At 34.3% G+C, this 16,210-nt stretch overlaps 1 protein-coding gene across 2 annotated transcripts in view; it reads right to left on the bottom strand.

Moving 5' to 3' along the window:
• The window catches only part of chm (chameau), a 40,677-nt gene that overhangs the window by 23,985 nt on the left and 482 nt on the right, over positions 1-16,210 (bottom strand). Inside the window, exons 2-8 of one of the 2 annotated variants that reach the window (XM_068776338.1) lie at positions 13,894-14,706; positions 12,310-12,479; positions 11,159-11,289; positions 10,271-10,464; positions 9,492-9,694; positions 8,138-8,315; positions 6,906-7,100 (exon numbers count right to left, since the gene is read on the bottom strand). In XM_068776338.1, the coding sequence (XP_068632439.1) occupies positions 6,906-7,100; positions 8,138-8,315; positions 9,492-9,694; positions 10,271-10,464; positions 11,159-11,289; positions 12,310-12,479; positions 13,894-14,706 (1,884 nt within the window). Of the gene's footprint in view, positions 1-6,881; positions 7,101-8,137; positions 8,331-9,491; positions 9,695-10,270; positions 10,465-11,158; positions 11,290-12,309; positions 12,480-13,893; positions 14,707-16,210 lie in introns of those variants that run through there. The other variant, XM_068776337.1, reaches the window with a different exon arrangement.

Genomic DNA, 16,210 nt, shown 5'->3' with positions numbered 1-16,210 from the left:
ACAAAATTTTGTTGTCAACGAAGCCGCACGTATAGCTAGTTCATAAATACATATTTATGGGTTATATGTTTTATATTTAAATGGATGAATAACCCTTTTGCTGTCAAATTATATATGGAACTACCTATCCAAAAATATATGGTTTTAAAAATAATACAACCTAAAAATATTAAGAAAACTCGTGAACAAAATTCTGATTACAATATATTAAAAATAATAAGGGTTTACTGTGTCTGCGAACTTTCTGATATCAGAAGTTCTAGGCCTGACGCAATTCAATATAAAAAATAATTTAATGTAACGTATTTTACGGTATCATACAGGTTGATTAGAAATAGGCGTAACAGATTTAAAGTTGTTTTGCTGATACATAACCTATACATTCATTCACCTTTTAAAAACTTTCACACATATAAGAGGTCACCTTGTATAATTTAGTTTTTCAAAATATCTTATTATAAATGTCAACCATTGTGTCCGGATTAAACATCAAAATCTTCTATTTATTTATTCAAATCTAAAGTTTACAATTACATATATTGACAGGATACGTCACTTTGGTGTTCTGTCTGTTAAATGTACCGGTTTAATGTAAGGTTACAGTTAAGTATAACTTCATAATTATTTCAAATCTAGGACCGCCCACTTCTCAACATGGACCTCCTTTATAGATTTCGAAAAGAGCTTAGCCTTCCGAGAGGACTTAAAAAGGTCGCCTGCCCTTCTTGCGTGTATAATTTGTCTTTATCTAAATAGAGTACATGTGTTTAATCATTTTATATTATTAATCCAATACCCGTACTGCGAAAATTATCTCAGTGTTAATGTAAAATCGAATGAAACATAATTTCGCGCAAGATATGTCTACGCTAGCCAACTTTCATTGGAAAAAAGCCACGCCTCTACTACGGCGTAGACGGGCTACGAGCCGCCACGGTTACGTCAAGAGCGTAGCTACGCTACGCCGTAGGCTGTAGTGAACGTAGTAAATGAAGGAGTAAGTAATGTGATTTGCGACTTTCAACTTTATTAGTTTGGGCTTTAAATTGAAAATTGTACGTCCGTAGAATTCCTTTGAGAGATCTGGATGATTTTAATAAAACATGAATTCTCATACCGGCCTGAAAATATTTTCCGTGATGTTTACACATTTTTACATTCCATATTTTTTATCAACATAGTATCATAAGAAGAATTCCAGAATTAATTCTTCTTTATGGCACCTTTTATGTGAAACCTACGAGCGTTCCAATCGCACCGTAATCTGATAAAAGCCTTCATAAAACTCAGTTGGGTTTTTTTTTGTGATCACTTTTACAATATCCTTAATACAATAGTGAGAACATTCATTTTAGGATTTGTTTATAAATTACTTTCTTTTGCAAATTCCAATTTTAAAAAACTTTAACAAACATTATAATTTTTTTTAAATTGCACGCTGTATGTAGTAATAATTTTGAGTACATGATTTGACAAAAATACGAGAACACTCACTTTATTTGATATAGCCTAAATAAAATAAAAAAAATCAGGCGACATCACTGCCAAGGATTCTTATCATTTAAATATTCATTTATTGATTAATTAGCGTTTTTCGTCGATTTACTTTTTAATAGCGTTTAGTGTTTTGTTAGTAATCTTATTTGCGGCATTTTATTTTAAATAATCTTTTTTTTTTCTTCCTTCCCTTTTCCCTTTATTTGGGGTCGGGTCTATTTTATTTTAAATAATCTCATTACGTATATTACAAATCAATTAGAAAATTTTTGCGGTCTAAACTTTGGTACAGTTTTTCACGGTCCCTTGTAAATACACTATGTCCCCTATTTTTTGAATATTTTATAATTATTGTAAATGTACAAAATATTATCATAAATATATTGTGAGGCCAATGTAATAATATTGACCTCTTTAAACCGATTTCTCAAGGAGAATACTTAGATACAAGAAAATATTTATTCATGTAATAAACAGGAAGGTTTTTACATCATATATATGAAGGGTAATTCTATATCACATTTTCCGATCTAATCATTAATGTAAAATACAATCTATCCAAGAATCAATGATTTCGAGGATAACATATAAAATGATAATGCATCGGAATATTACATATATAATAAATTTAATTATTATTTACCATCTGTCTCTACAGACTTTTTAATGCCAGAAATTATTTGCCTATTTCATTCCAATTGAAAAAAAACACATATTTCAAAATTATCAAAATAGATGTAAAAATTTTTAAAGTTTTTTGCTAACAATTCAGGTATATTCACCTCTTTTAAAGCCTTTATGCCAATAATGCAACCTACATAGTAAAAAAGTTAAGAGTAAATTTTCCATTAAATCTGACAACGTTTAGAATGTTCCAGGCACACAATAACCAACGTTTCGCTAACAGGTATCCCGTCGTCTAACATGCGATATCGAATAATTCAATTTTCCGTTCCACAAAAGGCGCCGTCGCGATTAAAACCGCGCGAGCGACTTTTATATAATTGAAAATGGATGCTACAAATAAATCTGATGACGTTTCTAATTTCAACGTACTTTTTACTGTTCTCCTATGTCGATTTATTTACCAGACATTATTATTACTTTCAAATATCGAGTTCTGAAGTCATATATTGATTTATTTATATGCACAAGAATTAAAGAAGAGTCCATTTTAATAGATACTAAAATCAGATTAAACTCCACTATAATAAATTCCTTCTAATTAAATTTAACGGGTTGCCACAACTAATTGAGATGATCTTTTTTGTGGCCACTTGAACCAGCACGGTCGATCGTCGGCAGGTGGAACAGTGTTTTTCCGGTACAGCCTTTAAGACCTTCGACTTGGTTTTTATCCCCTCAATTATATCAAATCGGCATCCTCGCATTAGCCTTTTAAGTTTGCTGAATAGCCAGAAGTCAGCGACTACGGTTGCGATGTAAGTCAAGTTTTTGACTACTTTCCAAAAAATTGGGCGATTTTTTTCATCAATCCACACTACGCGTTTAAGACACACTGATCTTCAATATGATTTGGGCCGAACCAAATGATATTTTAACAAACAGACGCTTGGCAAATATTATAGACAGTAATTAGTATGGTTTTAAATGACAATTTCACCTTACTTTTTGATCACCGTAGTGTGTATATAGATTTCCACCTTCGTATTGACTCATCACGATATCTATGGACCCATAAGGATTAGAGACTTGAAATTGCGATAGGAATATTCCTTTAACCAAGTACAGTATAGCTAAGGATGAATTTTAAAAAAATTCGCTCGCGAGTTTGGTTGAGTGGTCGTCCATTAACAATATAGATATGGTTAAACTATAGCTCTCATATATAAGAATAGGTTTTATTATATACCACCCACAAAAGGCAGTGTAAACCACGAGGAACCAGCTGATGACACCTGACAGAGTATAAAGAGAGCATACAGTACCATACCCATACAAAACGTCACACTTAATATGTGATGTTTTGTATTTCGTGCGATAGAGATAACGCTCTACAAAGCCGAAATTAGCCGATTGTCTCTTTCCAAAGGTCTATGTGCAATATTTATCGCCGGGTATTGTATATAAGGTGACTTTCAATTGGATGTGTTTTTATTTGTCTTAGCTTTTACACCTTCCAATCACCATGTATAAAGTAATCACTCTAAAACATGTTATATTAAAATACAATATTTTTATTCTCTATTGAAATGCGGCAGACTTTTAACCTCTGGCAGCAAGTCTAAAGAGACATATAGTAAACAATTACTAATTTTAACATGTATACATTATTTTTAATTTCTGTACAATTTTTTATTGGCAGAGTGCACCTTATATTGACAGCAAACTAGGTATTCATTCGCTTAGAGCATTTACATCTATAACGAATAAACACACAAGTCAATTGTCACAATATAGCACTTTAATTGAAAAACATAAACGAGTTGTAATTCGAACAGTGGAAACCCTAAATGGGACGTATTTTCAAAATCTCAACACGGGCCGCACTTACGCAGAACCGGTGGGTTTGTGGTGGGGGGTCGGTGGATTTCGGAGGCGTGGCCCACCCCCCCGGGTCGTCGACCCCACAGCTGACGCGGCGACGCTCAATGGCTGTTGTACGCGACCTACCTATAGAGGATTTCGCTTTTCGTAGGCCCGACACGCTATGTCAGTTTCTTGCGTATTTTTCTTATTAATAAAAAACACTACTCTGCATAGACAAATTATTTAAATAATATGTACATTCGTCAAATCAAACACCATATACTTAAATAGTACATATCACATTATACAGATACTAAGACAATTTTTTAATCTATAGTTGTACATAGTGAATCTGTCAAACATCTTTGAACTAACAAAAATTGATATACAGGCTGATTAGTTAAAGATATAAAAGCTTTAAAGGAGTTAATGTATAACTCATTTGATGTAAATTAATATTTTGAACAGCCTTATTCAAAAATCAATGGTTGCAGAAATATTAAATAACTTTTTAATCTAATATGTAAAATTCTCGTGTCACGGTGTTCGAACTTGAACTCCTCCGAAACGGCTCGACCGATTTTAACCAAATTTTATATGCGTATTCAGTAGGTCTGAGAATCGGCTACTATCTATTTTTCATACCCCTAAGTGATAAGGGTTGTTCACCCTTAAAATTTTTTTTTAAATTTTTTGTCCAAATTTTTTGTTTTTATTTTTTTATGATACAGCATACAAAAATACACACAACCCTAAATTTTCACCTCTCTACGATCAACCCTTATTTTTTATTTGTAAATTAAAAACATTATTTTTTTTTTTGCGAAACAACGTTTGCGGGATCAGCTAGTAATAAATAAAATTCTCATTACTACGTATTATAATTAATTATTGTTATTATCTGTGCCTGTAGACTAAACTGCCAAAAATTTTGCCTGTCGCTTTGGAATCGTCGTGGTGCAAGGAATAGGCCTCTCACAAAAATCGCCACGATGACCAGTCTTCACCACATCGTTGGTCCACCTTGTGTGAGGCCTACCCCAGAAAACTTTTCGACCCTCACCGCCATCTATCGGACGATGTCACGCCAATGCCACTTTAGATGAACAACTCTTCGAGCTAAGTCACTGATCTTGGTTCTTTTGCGTATCTCTTCATTTTTAATTTGCTCTCGCAGGGAAACTCCGATTAATCGTGAAATTTAATCACCCTTTATAACATTATCATTGCCTAGTCTTCCGATTCGATGAATCGTCGATGTAGTGAAAAATGCAACCACCGTACAGCCGTACAACCTTCGGATGGCAATTTGAAGTAAAAATGTTAAGTGGTCGTACAAAAACAGGAAATTGTTAGGGTGTCGTAAGTACAAACAAGACACTAATTATTTAATTTAGGAAATATTTTAAGAGACTTGTATACACTGACATGCAGAAACGCGAGCAAAAATTACGGAAACATTAAATGTAATTGTCTGTAGAAATAATATATTGTTTTTGATTAAGGCATAGGTTATTCTTGAATTAAATTAAAATCAATTTAATGCTGCCTTCACTGATGAAGGTGTAACTTATGGTTAGATTCTCGCATTACTGACCCGCTGCCAACATAAATCAGTTTGGACGGACTGACTTTCCTTGATACACCGGGACATCGAACTTTAAATTGAATAAAATGAATTAGTCCAAAGTATTCGGTTTTACACTACACTTACAATACATAAATAAACTTGTTTTACCCATTGGGCTCCATATAATGTCTCGGTCATTCATATAGGATTTTATAACATAACTATCAAACTGCTAATAAGCATATAACTCTATTTCGAAGTATATTAACAACGAAGATGTTTCAAAATGAATTGTATTAATTTACTTGAAAATAAAATTTGTTTATACAATTCAATAAATGTCAAATCCCACTTAGTTTGTCTATTTTTCTCAATAGATGGCGCTTTACAAACTAATGTAAACAATTTCAAGCCGACGATTGTCATTTACACATTAACCTTATATAATAAAGCTATTTAAACTTAATAATTTTTTCACCTCCTTTTTTATTTGCTTACTTATACATTTTAACATCTTTTACTTAATCTTTAAACTTTTTTTTCTTTGCATTATCTCTGTTTCCTATTCATTCCTTTACCTTTCATACATCGCTCATTTTCCTTCACCACTTCTTCATGGCTTTACATTATTTATTTTTAATTTTCTGTTTCACATAATTTTTAAGTAATAATTTACAATATATCTCCTTTCCTACTATGATGGTATTTTAGACCTTTCAACAGTAATTCAGAAAGATCTGGTTTTCCTCTTTCCTCTCCAATGAGGCGAGGTTGCTTTCTTCTATCTTTTCGTACAATCAAAACATAACGATAATAATCATTAATCAAAACTCTTAACGCGATAAATACGCCCACCACTGGGTCACAGGTGCACGAGGGAATTTCGTTTTTTTTTTACTCGTACACGCCTATCCGGTTTTGGATAGGGCTTTACATTTTTAATATACTACTCATTTCTTTATTTTATAATAGTTATCACATTTTTTCATGGCAATTTTTTAAATCTATAAAATTATTTCCAGTTTTTTTATATTTCATATAATTATCTTCATATTTTAAAAAAAAATTACCATTGTTTTCATTTCCTCATGTTTTATCATGATTACCCGACCTGTTTTAATTTTCGGTACTGTTTCATTTCATCACATCCTCAACTATAGCCCTGCTTTATTTGAGAAACACAGGCCTATCTTTATATTTCTCGATGTTAACGAATTAAACTAGAAACTTAATTTTAAATTTAGAAGCATAAATGTTTTTTCTTATGTATGTATTTATGAAGGCTAGTATGAATCAGCTTGTTGCTATTTAACTTGCATTAGGATTATCAAAAATTGGATCATCATACCTTACTGAAGTAGCCGACGATATGACAGCCTTCGTCATCAGCGCAGGTCATCACGTAGAAGAGGAATGGCTCCACATCGTAGTACAGGGTCTTGTGGTCCAGGAAGAACTTGGCCAAGAGACAGAGCTGCTGACAGTATTGCTTGTGCTTGCGTCCGTCCACTTGCCACACGCTGAGATTGTCTTTGCGGTATACCTAGATGCAAAAAATTATATTTACAACTGAATATTAATAAAGTGAAATTGTCACTTAGAACTATCAGGCATTAGGAAGGTAGGTAATATTTTTTCCTAGATTAATAGGACTGTCTATAACATTTGCCAAGCGTCTGTATGTCAAAAGTTGTAATACCATTTGTCTCAGCTCAAAACATTTTGAAAGGTGTTTTATGTCTTAAACGCGTCAAGTCATTGGTCGATGCACTATGGTTCTTCGATTCTTTTTTTGCCAAAAACTAGACTAATAAACGTTCCGTAACCACCGTATTCCCCTGATATGGATCCATGTGACTTCTGACTATTCAGCAAACTTAAGACCAATTCGAGGATGCAGTTTTGAATTATTGAGGTGATAAAAACCAAATCGAAGGTCTTGATAGCTTTACCGGAAAAATAATATTCTCACTGTTCACCTTACGATGGTTGCGGAACGATACTAGTCTAGTTTTTGACGCTTTTTCAACACAAAACGTGATTCAAAATAATTTGATATGAGCATCAAATTAGCTTGACTAATGTTATACAGTCCTACCAACCTACAAAAAAAATTACCAACCTTCCTAATGCCCGGTAGTTTTAAATGACAATTTAACCTTACTTTTTAATGACAATAGTATGTGATATATACGGGCAAAATGATCCATATAAAGCCCCAGTGATGACACAGATTTCTGACATATATTGTATGTATATATTTTAATTCATTTTAGTTGTATTTTTATGCATATTATTTCAGCATAATCATCATGTAAATCGATAGAGGTCCACCTCCGCCGTAAATCACGACGATGCCAGATCTTACACTGTGTGCATTCAGCGAATTACCATGACCTAAACTATTTTGTATGTCTCCCAACCGGCTCGTGAAGCTTCCAAATATAACAACCGATGTTTGCACGAGCAATATGTCTAGCTTACTGCCACTTCAGACGACCAATTTAGATGACCTCGGTTCTTTTGAAGATCACTTCGTTTCTGTTAAAATTGATAGAAATTTTTTTTCTATGAACCAACCTCGTCACCAGGTGGATGCCGCCATACACACTTGGATCGATGTCGCGCCGCCCCAGCTGCACATTTGTGGTGATTGAGACAGAACTCGCACACGAAGAGACGTGGTACACGCGCCGCGTCCCCCGGGTACGGGGACTGGTACCACACCTCCATCATGTACTTGCCCATCACCACGTATCTGCGCACAAGAGGACTTAATAATCAATCGATAAATTCTATAAATTACCGACGAAGAGCAAATATAACAATTCATGTCCAATGTACAGTTATATAGTGTTAGCTTATTATGGAGAACGTTTTTATATTCCAAAAATTGTACATAATGAATGAGCGAACGAGATAGACAACTAGGTATAGTTAAATAAACCTGCTTTTGAGAGTAAGACGACAATCTACACCTGTATAGAAGAAGTCGAAATAAAAAGGGTAATGCCTAAACTTCGTATTAAAAGTTAACAAAACCTTCATGGTCTGAGTGTATGTATATGTAGTGTTCCACAAGATATCTTAGACCTTAAATCTAAAATTAAAAGTACATTATTATATAAATCTTATGGCATTCCAGCGTTTTATTTGATCTAAATATGTGGAACTGGGTTAGTTGACCCATTTACATGGTTGATATTATAATCTACACAATAAAAATATGTTAATTACATTCCAAAGTTATTTTTGATAATCAGAGATGAGATGAGATGGGATATTTATATACCTTAAAATATTAAAGACTATGGATACTATAGAGGTGGCTTTAATAAATTAACTAAATTCAATTAAAGTTCAAAATATCTTAATTAAAGTAAGGGCATCATATTAAGCTTTCAGAGAGCCAACCGGAAACTTACTTGCTCTTTTAAATGAAATTTTAATTTTTTTTTTACATCTCACTTCACTACCTTAAAAGAGGACCTAGGCTAGACGCCCTCAACATCCTGCCCACACGGACTCATTGTATGCAAATGCCACTTGGGCAATAATGCAGTGATGTCAATAGTCAATAAATATATTGTAAACTCTGAAATACGTTACATTAATTTTTTTTTCTATTTAAATGCAACTGATCAAGACAGAAAATTCTGTTGAAATTGCTGGTTCGAAATAAATACACATTTCTAAAAATCATACAGATAATAAATATTTCAAAACAACTGCACGATTTCAATGGCATTTAACCAATAAATCGGGTTCTTCTTAAATCAGTCGCACATTCCTTGAACATCCTTTATAAAGGTACCAGTGTGTAATGTTTTTGATATCTGTTACCTTTACCATTTGATGATTAACTTATTCAAACCTATGAATGTATGCTGAACTCTTAACAACTAAGCTACAATTGGTCAATACAAGAAAATACCTAGTTCCCTTGTCTGAAGGGAGATCTCCTAATTCCTCTTCAATTTTGATAGCGGCCAACGCCTGCGCCTCCCGGAACAGTCTCAGGTCATAATCCGGCGCGAAACCCTCGAGGACAGGTTCCCTCTCGTCATTCACCTCTTCGCTTGAGGCGGCCAATTTCTCTCGAAGTTCTTGACTGCCTTTCCATTTGGAACGCATGTCCTACGAATAAAGCATACTCAATAAAACCATCATTATGTAAAAGATTTTTTTTAAAAAGTACAAGTATAGACCCATAGACAGACATATTGTCAAACATGTACAACCGACCCAGACTAAAATATACACACAAACATATACAATCAAAAAAGCACACACACGCCGATGATAATCAAACAGCAACACTGTCATAGTTTCTATGGCACACATAAATAGGAAAAGTCCGCACACACATCTATAGCCAAACAACGATGTCTACATAGATACCAACAGTGAATCATACACATGTGCTGTGTACAAATACTGTCTGGACGGACCAAGAGATACAGAAACGCGCACCAAAATTGGTCATGCACACTCACACAGACATAAATACACCAATATAGTACACACACTCGCACACACACATAATTACTCCTATACAGATACAAACATACACATTTTTTCACGCACGCTTTTCGCTTAAAATTGTTCAATACATTCACCCTTTTAAGTTTTTTTTATAACCAATCATCCTGTATAAATATATTTTTCATGAAAAGAAAGCGGACAAATGTAAGTTTGACATAGAGTGCATACCTTAACTTTGAGCTGATAGGCGCGTTGTTCAATAGTGGGCATAGCTCGTGGACGTTGTTGGAGCGCCGCGAGAGCTCTACGTCGGGCTGCACTCGCAGCCGCGCGTTCCTCGGCCGCCGCTACGCACCACGCAGCCGTCACGTTGTGATACATTGGACATGCGTCCCATGTGAAATGACGACTCGCCTTTCCACCTACCGAAGTTTACTATTAGAAACATATCTTGATACGTCTTTATATCTAAACATCAAGTAACTGCCACTTGAACCTTCATATTTTATCAACAAACCGCGGGTAAAAATAACAGTTTTGTTGATAGACAAAAGACTTTAGTGCGCACAAGGTGTGGGAACTTTCCACAATACTATACAATATAATAAATATAAGCACTACGTAATGGCGTTTTGTCACGTGGTGTCTTCTTCTTTTCTGACTCCCACTATAAGGTTTAGGCCTCCATCAAAGATCACCACGATGACTTCTCATCAAGCAACTTCTTACAACCTCAATTATGTCATCAATCCATCAAGTAGTCTTTCCACTCAAAAACCTTTCTGCCTCAACGACCAACAGTTGCATGGGCGATATGCCCCGCCTACTGCCACTTTTCACTGCCACAAATAGAAGGAAAAATTTATTTATATAAAATCTGTGGAACTGGCCAAGTCTTTTTATAATCAAAAATGATAAAATTGAAGAAGCCAATCCTTTAACACTTATTTTGTAAATAGTACACCTACAGCTGGGTATAAGCCTTCCCTGTAGATTTCCACAAATAGCGGTAATTCTTTTTTAACATCTAAACGAAGAAATAAAATGTGATACAAAATAATATATTTAATGTTACTGTGATGACACCCCCCTATTTCACTAGTAAACCGACCTTACCCAAGTGTCCTGAGGAGTCACAGCCTCTGACTGGGCAGCAGCGTTCCGAAGGCATCACTGGTGCTGTGTCAGCCACCACAGGAGACCTTGGTACAGGGGCACGTCCTTTCAAGTTCTTCTTTGCTTCTTTACTGTAAATATTGACATCCATTTCAATGATTTATTATGTACTTACTTACTATTACATATTCCTGCTAATTAGCAGTATAATTTTATTCTATACTAACTGTGCCCGCGACTTCTTCGCGTGGAATAAAAAAAAACATTATTATTATTTGTTTAAGAATATTTATACAATAAAGTAGCCAAATTACTCATTATAACATCAGCTATTTGTCAGTATAAGTCACGTCAAAATCTGTCTAGTCATTTCAGAGGTTAATCAGAACTAACAGACAGACATGTACGGTATATATATTTGTATGCAGTATTAGGTGGTAATTTTAAAATTATAAACTCAATTTTATTTATTTGTATAGATAGTAAACATTTACACAAATTATTATATACTTAGCTACATTTATAATGACCACTTGCGTGCGTCATTAAATGCATTGATAGAAACAATAATCCAATAGAGTTCTTCTATATTTTCATCTTTCAACTTAAAAATACAAGTTTTCCTAACATGTGCTGATCTGAGAAGGATCGAAGATGTTTTTTGTATATATGTGTGTGTGTGTTTAAGTATATATATGTACATATATTTACATAAGATGAATGTACACCCTAAACTAAACTGCCCTCTGTGTGTCATCATGCATTTGGAAACAGACACATTGGATACAGACAATGATAAACAATAAATCATATAACATTATCATAATTTACCTTAAAGAGAGTTTACTGTATCAATGCCCAACTCTTGAGAATTTAAATAACAATATTCATTGAACTATCAGCTTAATTAAATGAAGCTTACTGCAATACTGCATTTCTAAATATGAAATAAGTTTTCAATAACAGCGGTAACTAGTCAGTTACCAACACTTGTAGCGCTTGAAGTCAGGCTAACAATAGTTCTTCACCATTGAAATTACAAATAGTGAACCCCAATTTTATTCCTGTTTTTTTTCTTGTCTTCTGTAGACCCCTGGTGGTTCCACCACTATGAGATAACATTTATCGAGATAAAAAATATAAATGCTTACTTTTTATCATTATTCTTATCATCAGCCTCTGAGTCGGTATCAGTGTGAGCTGGTCTTGTCGCATTCGCCAGTCGATTGGCACGGGCCAGGAACGACCTGGTCAGTTTCCTCGGTACTGCGCTGACCGCCGATTCACCAGAATCTCCACTCTTTGCGTTTGTCTCTTGTTGCTAGAAATAAATGTTTTTTTTTTTAATTTCATACACATACAAAGTAGTAAAACTTAGTCTATATTTATAGTAATTCTTAAAACTATTAAAAACAATAAAATATAAAAAATTGCAGTCAATCACAAGACGAGAAATATCGTAGAGCGCTGTCTCTTTCGCCCGACATAAATATAGAGCGCTCACACGTGGGATTCCCCTGTTCGATGACGTATTGTTGCTCCTACATATAATTGCAAAGCTAACTATATCTCGTAATTTATTTATCATTTGATCACCCACATACACAATGATTCATTATAGGTGTATTATTTTTCTGCATTCAGAGGGAAAATCTTCCAGATGTTCCAAATACCCTGTCTCAGGGGGGAGGACAGGGTTATGTGGGACACTGTGCTGTTTTGGACATCTCGTCCTGTGGTATACGTTGTTCACGCTACCTTTAAAACCCTTGCGGTGATATCGCGATGGTTCTTTTCCAGGTCGATTCATCATCAATCTCCGAGTCGCTGAAGCTAATGGGATTTTAGGAACCATACCCTAAACACTCGCGACTCTGAAGGCCCTGCTTATGGTAGGTGAACACGATTCTCTAGAAAGCCGTTTTGAGACGCGTTAAAAGTGTGACTTAATTTTTTGGTTAGTGCGTAACATGCATAAAGCAAATAAGCTATATTCAGCCCTTAGATCTTATACACATGTTTACAATCACCATCTATATAGTTTAATCTTTATCAAATTAGTGATATTTCTCTAGTCAAAATCTCTTCATAACCTATATGATTTTGATCTGTAAGGAGCAAACATCAGTCTATTTCTGAAATGGACTTAAAAACAGCATTGGTAGGGTTACTTCAAATTTGATTTGGTGGGAGGAGGAGTCTGATCTACAAATGGAACGGTAATCAAGAGTATTGGATGTTAAATGGCAGCAATTAATAAAAACCAACACTAAATATACTGCTTGGTGTCGAACTAGTTTCTAGTGTGCAAGCGCGTTATAGGAGCAAGACACATATGACATTCAAAGAGATGGACTCCATGCTCAATTTATTTCTACCTCCATCGAGCCACAAAAAACAATATGACTCGGGGAGTCAAAATATCCAAAAATAATTACCAGGATATTATTTTTATATAGTCACTCTCATATAAATATGGAATATAATATTTTAGGGGGATCGGAAAGTAATGTTGTTTCTTTAGACATATTCTACAGAAAAACCAATCAATTTTTACTGCTCCGACATTGAAAATTTATATACTCAATAGCAAAAGGTTATTGATGACGAAGGTGAATATATTGATTAGAAATAAAACCTTGTTGAAAATATAGTCATTTCAATTTAACTTAAAAAAGCGAAATTAGTTTCTGGTCCCCCTAATAGTAACATAATGAAATACTATGTTTTTCTACCTTATTTGTTGTGGAGTTTGTCTTCGCTTTTCCAGACTTAGTGGTATCTTTTTTAGAATTTGGTTCACTGTCACTTTCTGATGAAACTGACTCAATCGAAGACTGACTGGAAGAACAAGATGATGCACTTTTATCTTCTACCGCTTTCTTTGCTGGTGGTCCACTGTTTCTGCTGCTTCTTCTTTTGGTGTTCTCTTTCTCTTTTGCTGTAGTATCTTCTGGCTCTGGTGCAGCGGGTGGTGTAGGTGGCTTTTCTTTTTCATCAGTCTTTTTTGCAACTTTCTTGTCAGTGGGAGAGTCTTTTGGGCTTCCTTTGGGTTTATCTTTACTTTCTGTTTCAGATTCAGAGCTGTTATCTGGTGAGAATATGCTTTTCTTTTTTAATGTGTTGTCTGACTTTGGTTGGGTTTTGGGAATAGTTTTAGAAATAGCCTTTGCTTTCGCACCTGTAGATGTACGTGCTGTAGGTTTTCCTTTTGCGAGAACAGCTGTAGCTGGCTTAGCTTTGGCTGAACCACGTCGTTTGGGTGCAGCCGGTTTGGGACTTCCTGTTTTGGGGACCTCCTCTTCACTAGAAGATGTCTTAGTCTTAGAGGGCCTCCTTGCTTTAGGTTCTTCTTTCTTCTTTGCTTCTTCAGTTGGTTTTGTTGGTGACTTAGGTGGTACAGTGGATGCAGTAGCCGCAGGAGTGTCAGAAGTCGAGGATTCAGAGTCAGAACTACTTGAACCAGATCCAGAACTTGTGGAAGAACTACCACTACTGCTTGAATCTGATGTGGATCCAGAGCTGCTATCAGTGCTGCTGTTGCTGACCTGTAAATATCAAAATGAAAGAATTCTAGAAAAAAACCATACACATGCTTAAATTTCTATAGCCATAACATTTATTTTCTTTGCAGAAAATGTATAAATAGGCATTGGACTAGATATCTTGTCTTGTAGTGAAGGACTGGTTTTTGCAACCAAGTGACATTATCCACTTTAGTCTCAACAACTTCTAGCAGACCCATTCTAGCAGACCATTCGAGGACTTTGCTACTTATAATACATGTAATATGACATTACCATTAATATAAAACAATATACAACAGACATTAATTTAAGAATTAGTCTCTTGTAAGTACCAAAAAGACATTCTGACAATGCCACTAATTAATATAAAAAGGTAATTTATTTATTTATGAATCACTTGACTAGTGTAAAATAATATAATTAAAACTAAAAATGTACAAACTAATATAGAACAAGACAAATGTTGATTCACAGTTCGAGATTAACTAACTTAGTTAAAAACACTACTCAATTTTACAATTATTTAAAATACACTTAATTAAGTTGTGATTTTAGGACACTATTAGTGAGAATCAATTACCAGTGAGTCTAAATTAAAACTGACTAAGCTTTTATCCGATACAACAGATGTTAATATAATGTTTAACAATGCTAACTCTATATACTAAATGTCTAAGAAATGCATGTTTCCCTTATATCGGAATGTTAAGCAGGTGATATTAACAAGTGACAGCCCAAATCATGGGGGCCCTTGATCTGACTCAATGGAGCGTTTACTGGAGCAATCTAAGTACTAAGCTGCCTCCCCTAATCCAGAAAACTTGTAGTATGTAGTGGTCAAAACCCAAAAAAATAAACAAAAGTTGTCTGGTATTCAGTCTGTGTGAATTTTCTAGAAACCTGCTGTGTCTATTTATGATTTGAAATTGTTGTTGTTGATTGTATAAACATTAACATCCAACAGAGAACCACACATTTATTGTAAAATACACATAGTGATATATATAGCTTTTTTTAAGTCTCCGAATAATGAAACTTGACTATATATTAAACATTGTCCACAAGAAATAAGAATAGCCTAAGTTACTCATTTTTACATCTGCTATCTACCAGTATAAGTTCCGTCAGAATCGATTCAGCCATTTCAAAGATTAGCCGGAACAGACAGACAGATAGACAAAATTTTATAAAAATTTAATTTTGGTATATGTCACATATTTTAATATAACAAACAGACACTCCAATTTTATTTATTTGTGTAGATAAATAATGTTTCATATAATTCATCTAGAATTAATGTATGATTGCTATAAAACAATGACCGATAATATTGGTATGTAGTTGACTTACTTAATTTAATTAACATATATAAAATAATATAAACCCTAGTAAAATCAAAAGGTTAAGTTTTAGGCACATTCCCCCACCCTTGCCACCTTTAATTCCCTAAAACAGTAAATTCCCATAGAGTAAACTAACCTTTCATGAAAACAAAACATAAATTAGTGTATAAAGTATAAATTCT

The sequence above is a fragment of the Battus philenor genome, unplaced genomic scaffold (assembly GCF_028537555.1).
Source record: "Battus philenor isolate CCGP_79_NKW_IND1 unplaced genomic scaffold, ilBatPhil1.0.hap1 SCAF_12, whole genome shotgun sequence".
Taxonomy (NCBI): Eukaryota; Metazoa; Arthropoda; class Insecta; order Lepidoptera; family Papilionidae; genus Battus; species Battus philenor.
Note: the sequence above shows the minus strand (reverse complement) of the source record. Positions and strands in the feature narration are given on the sequence as shown.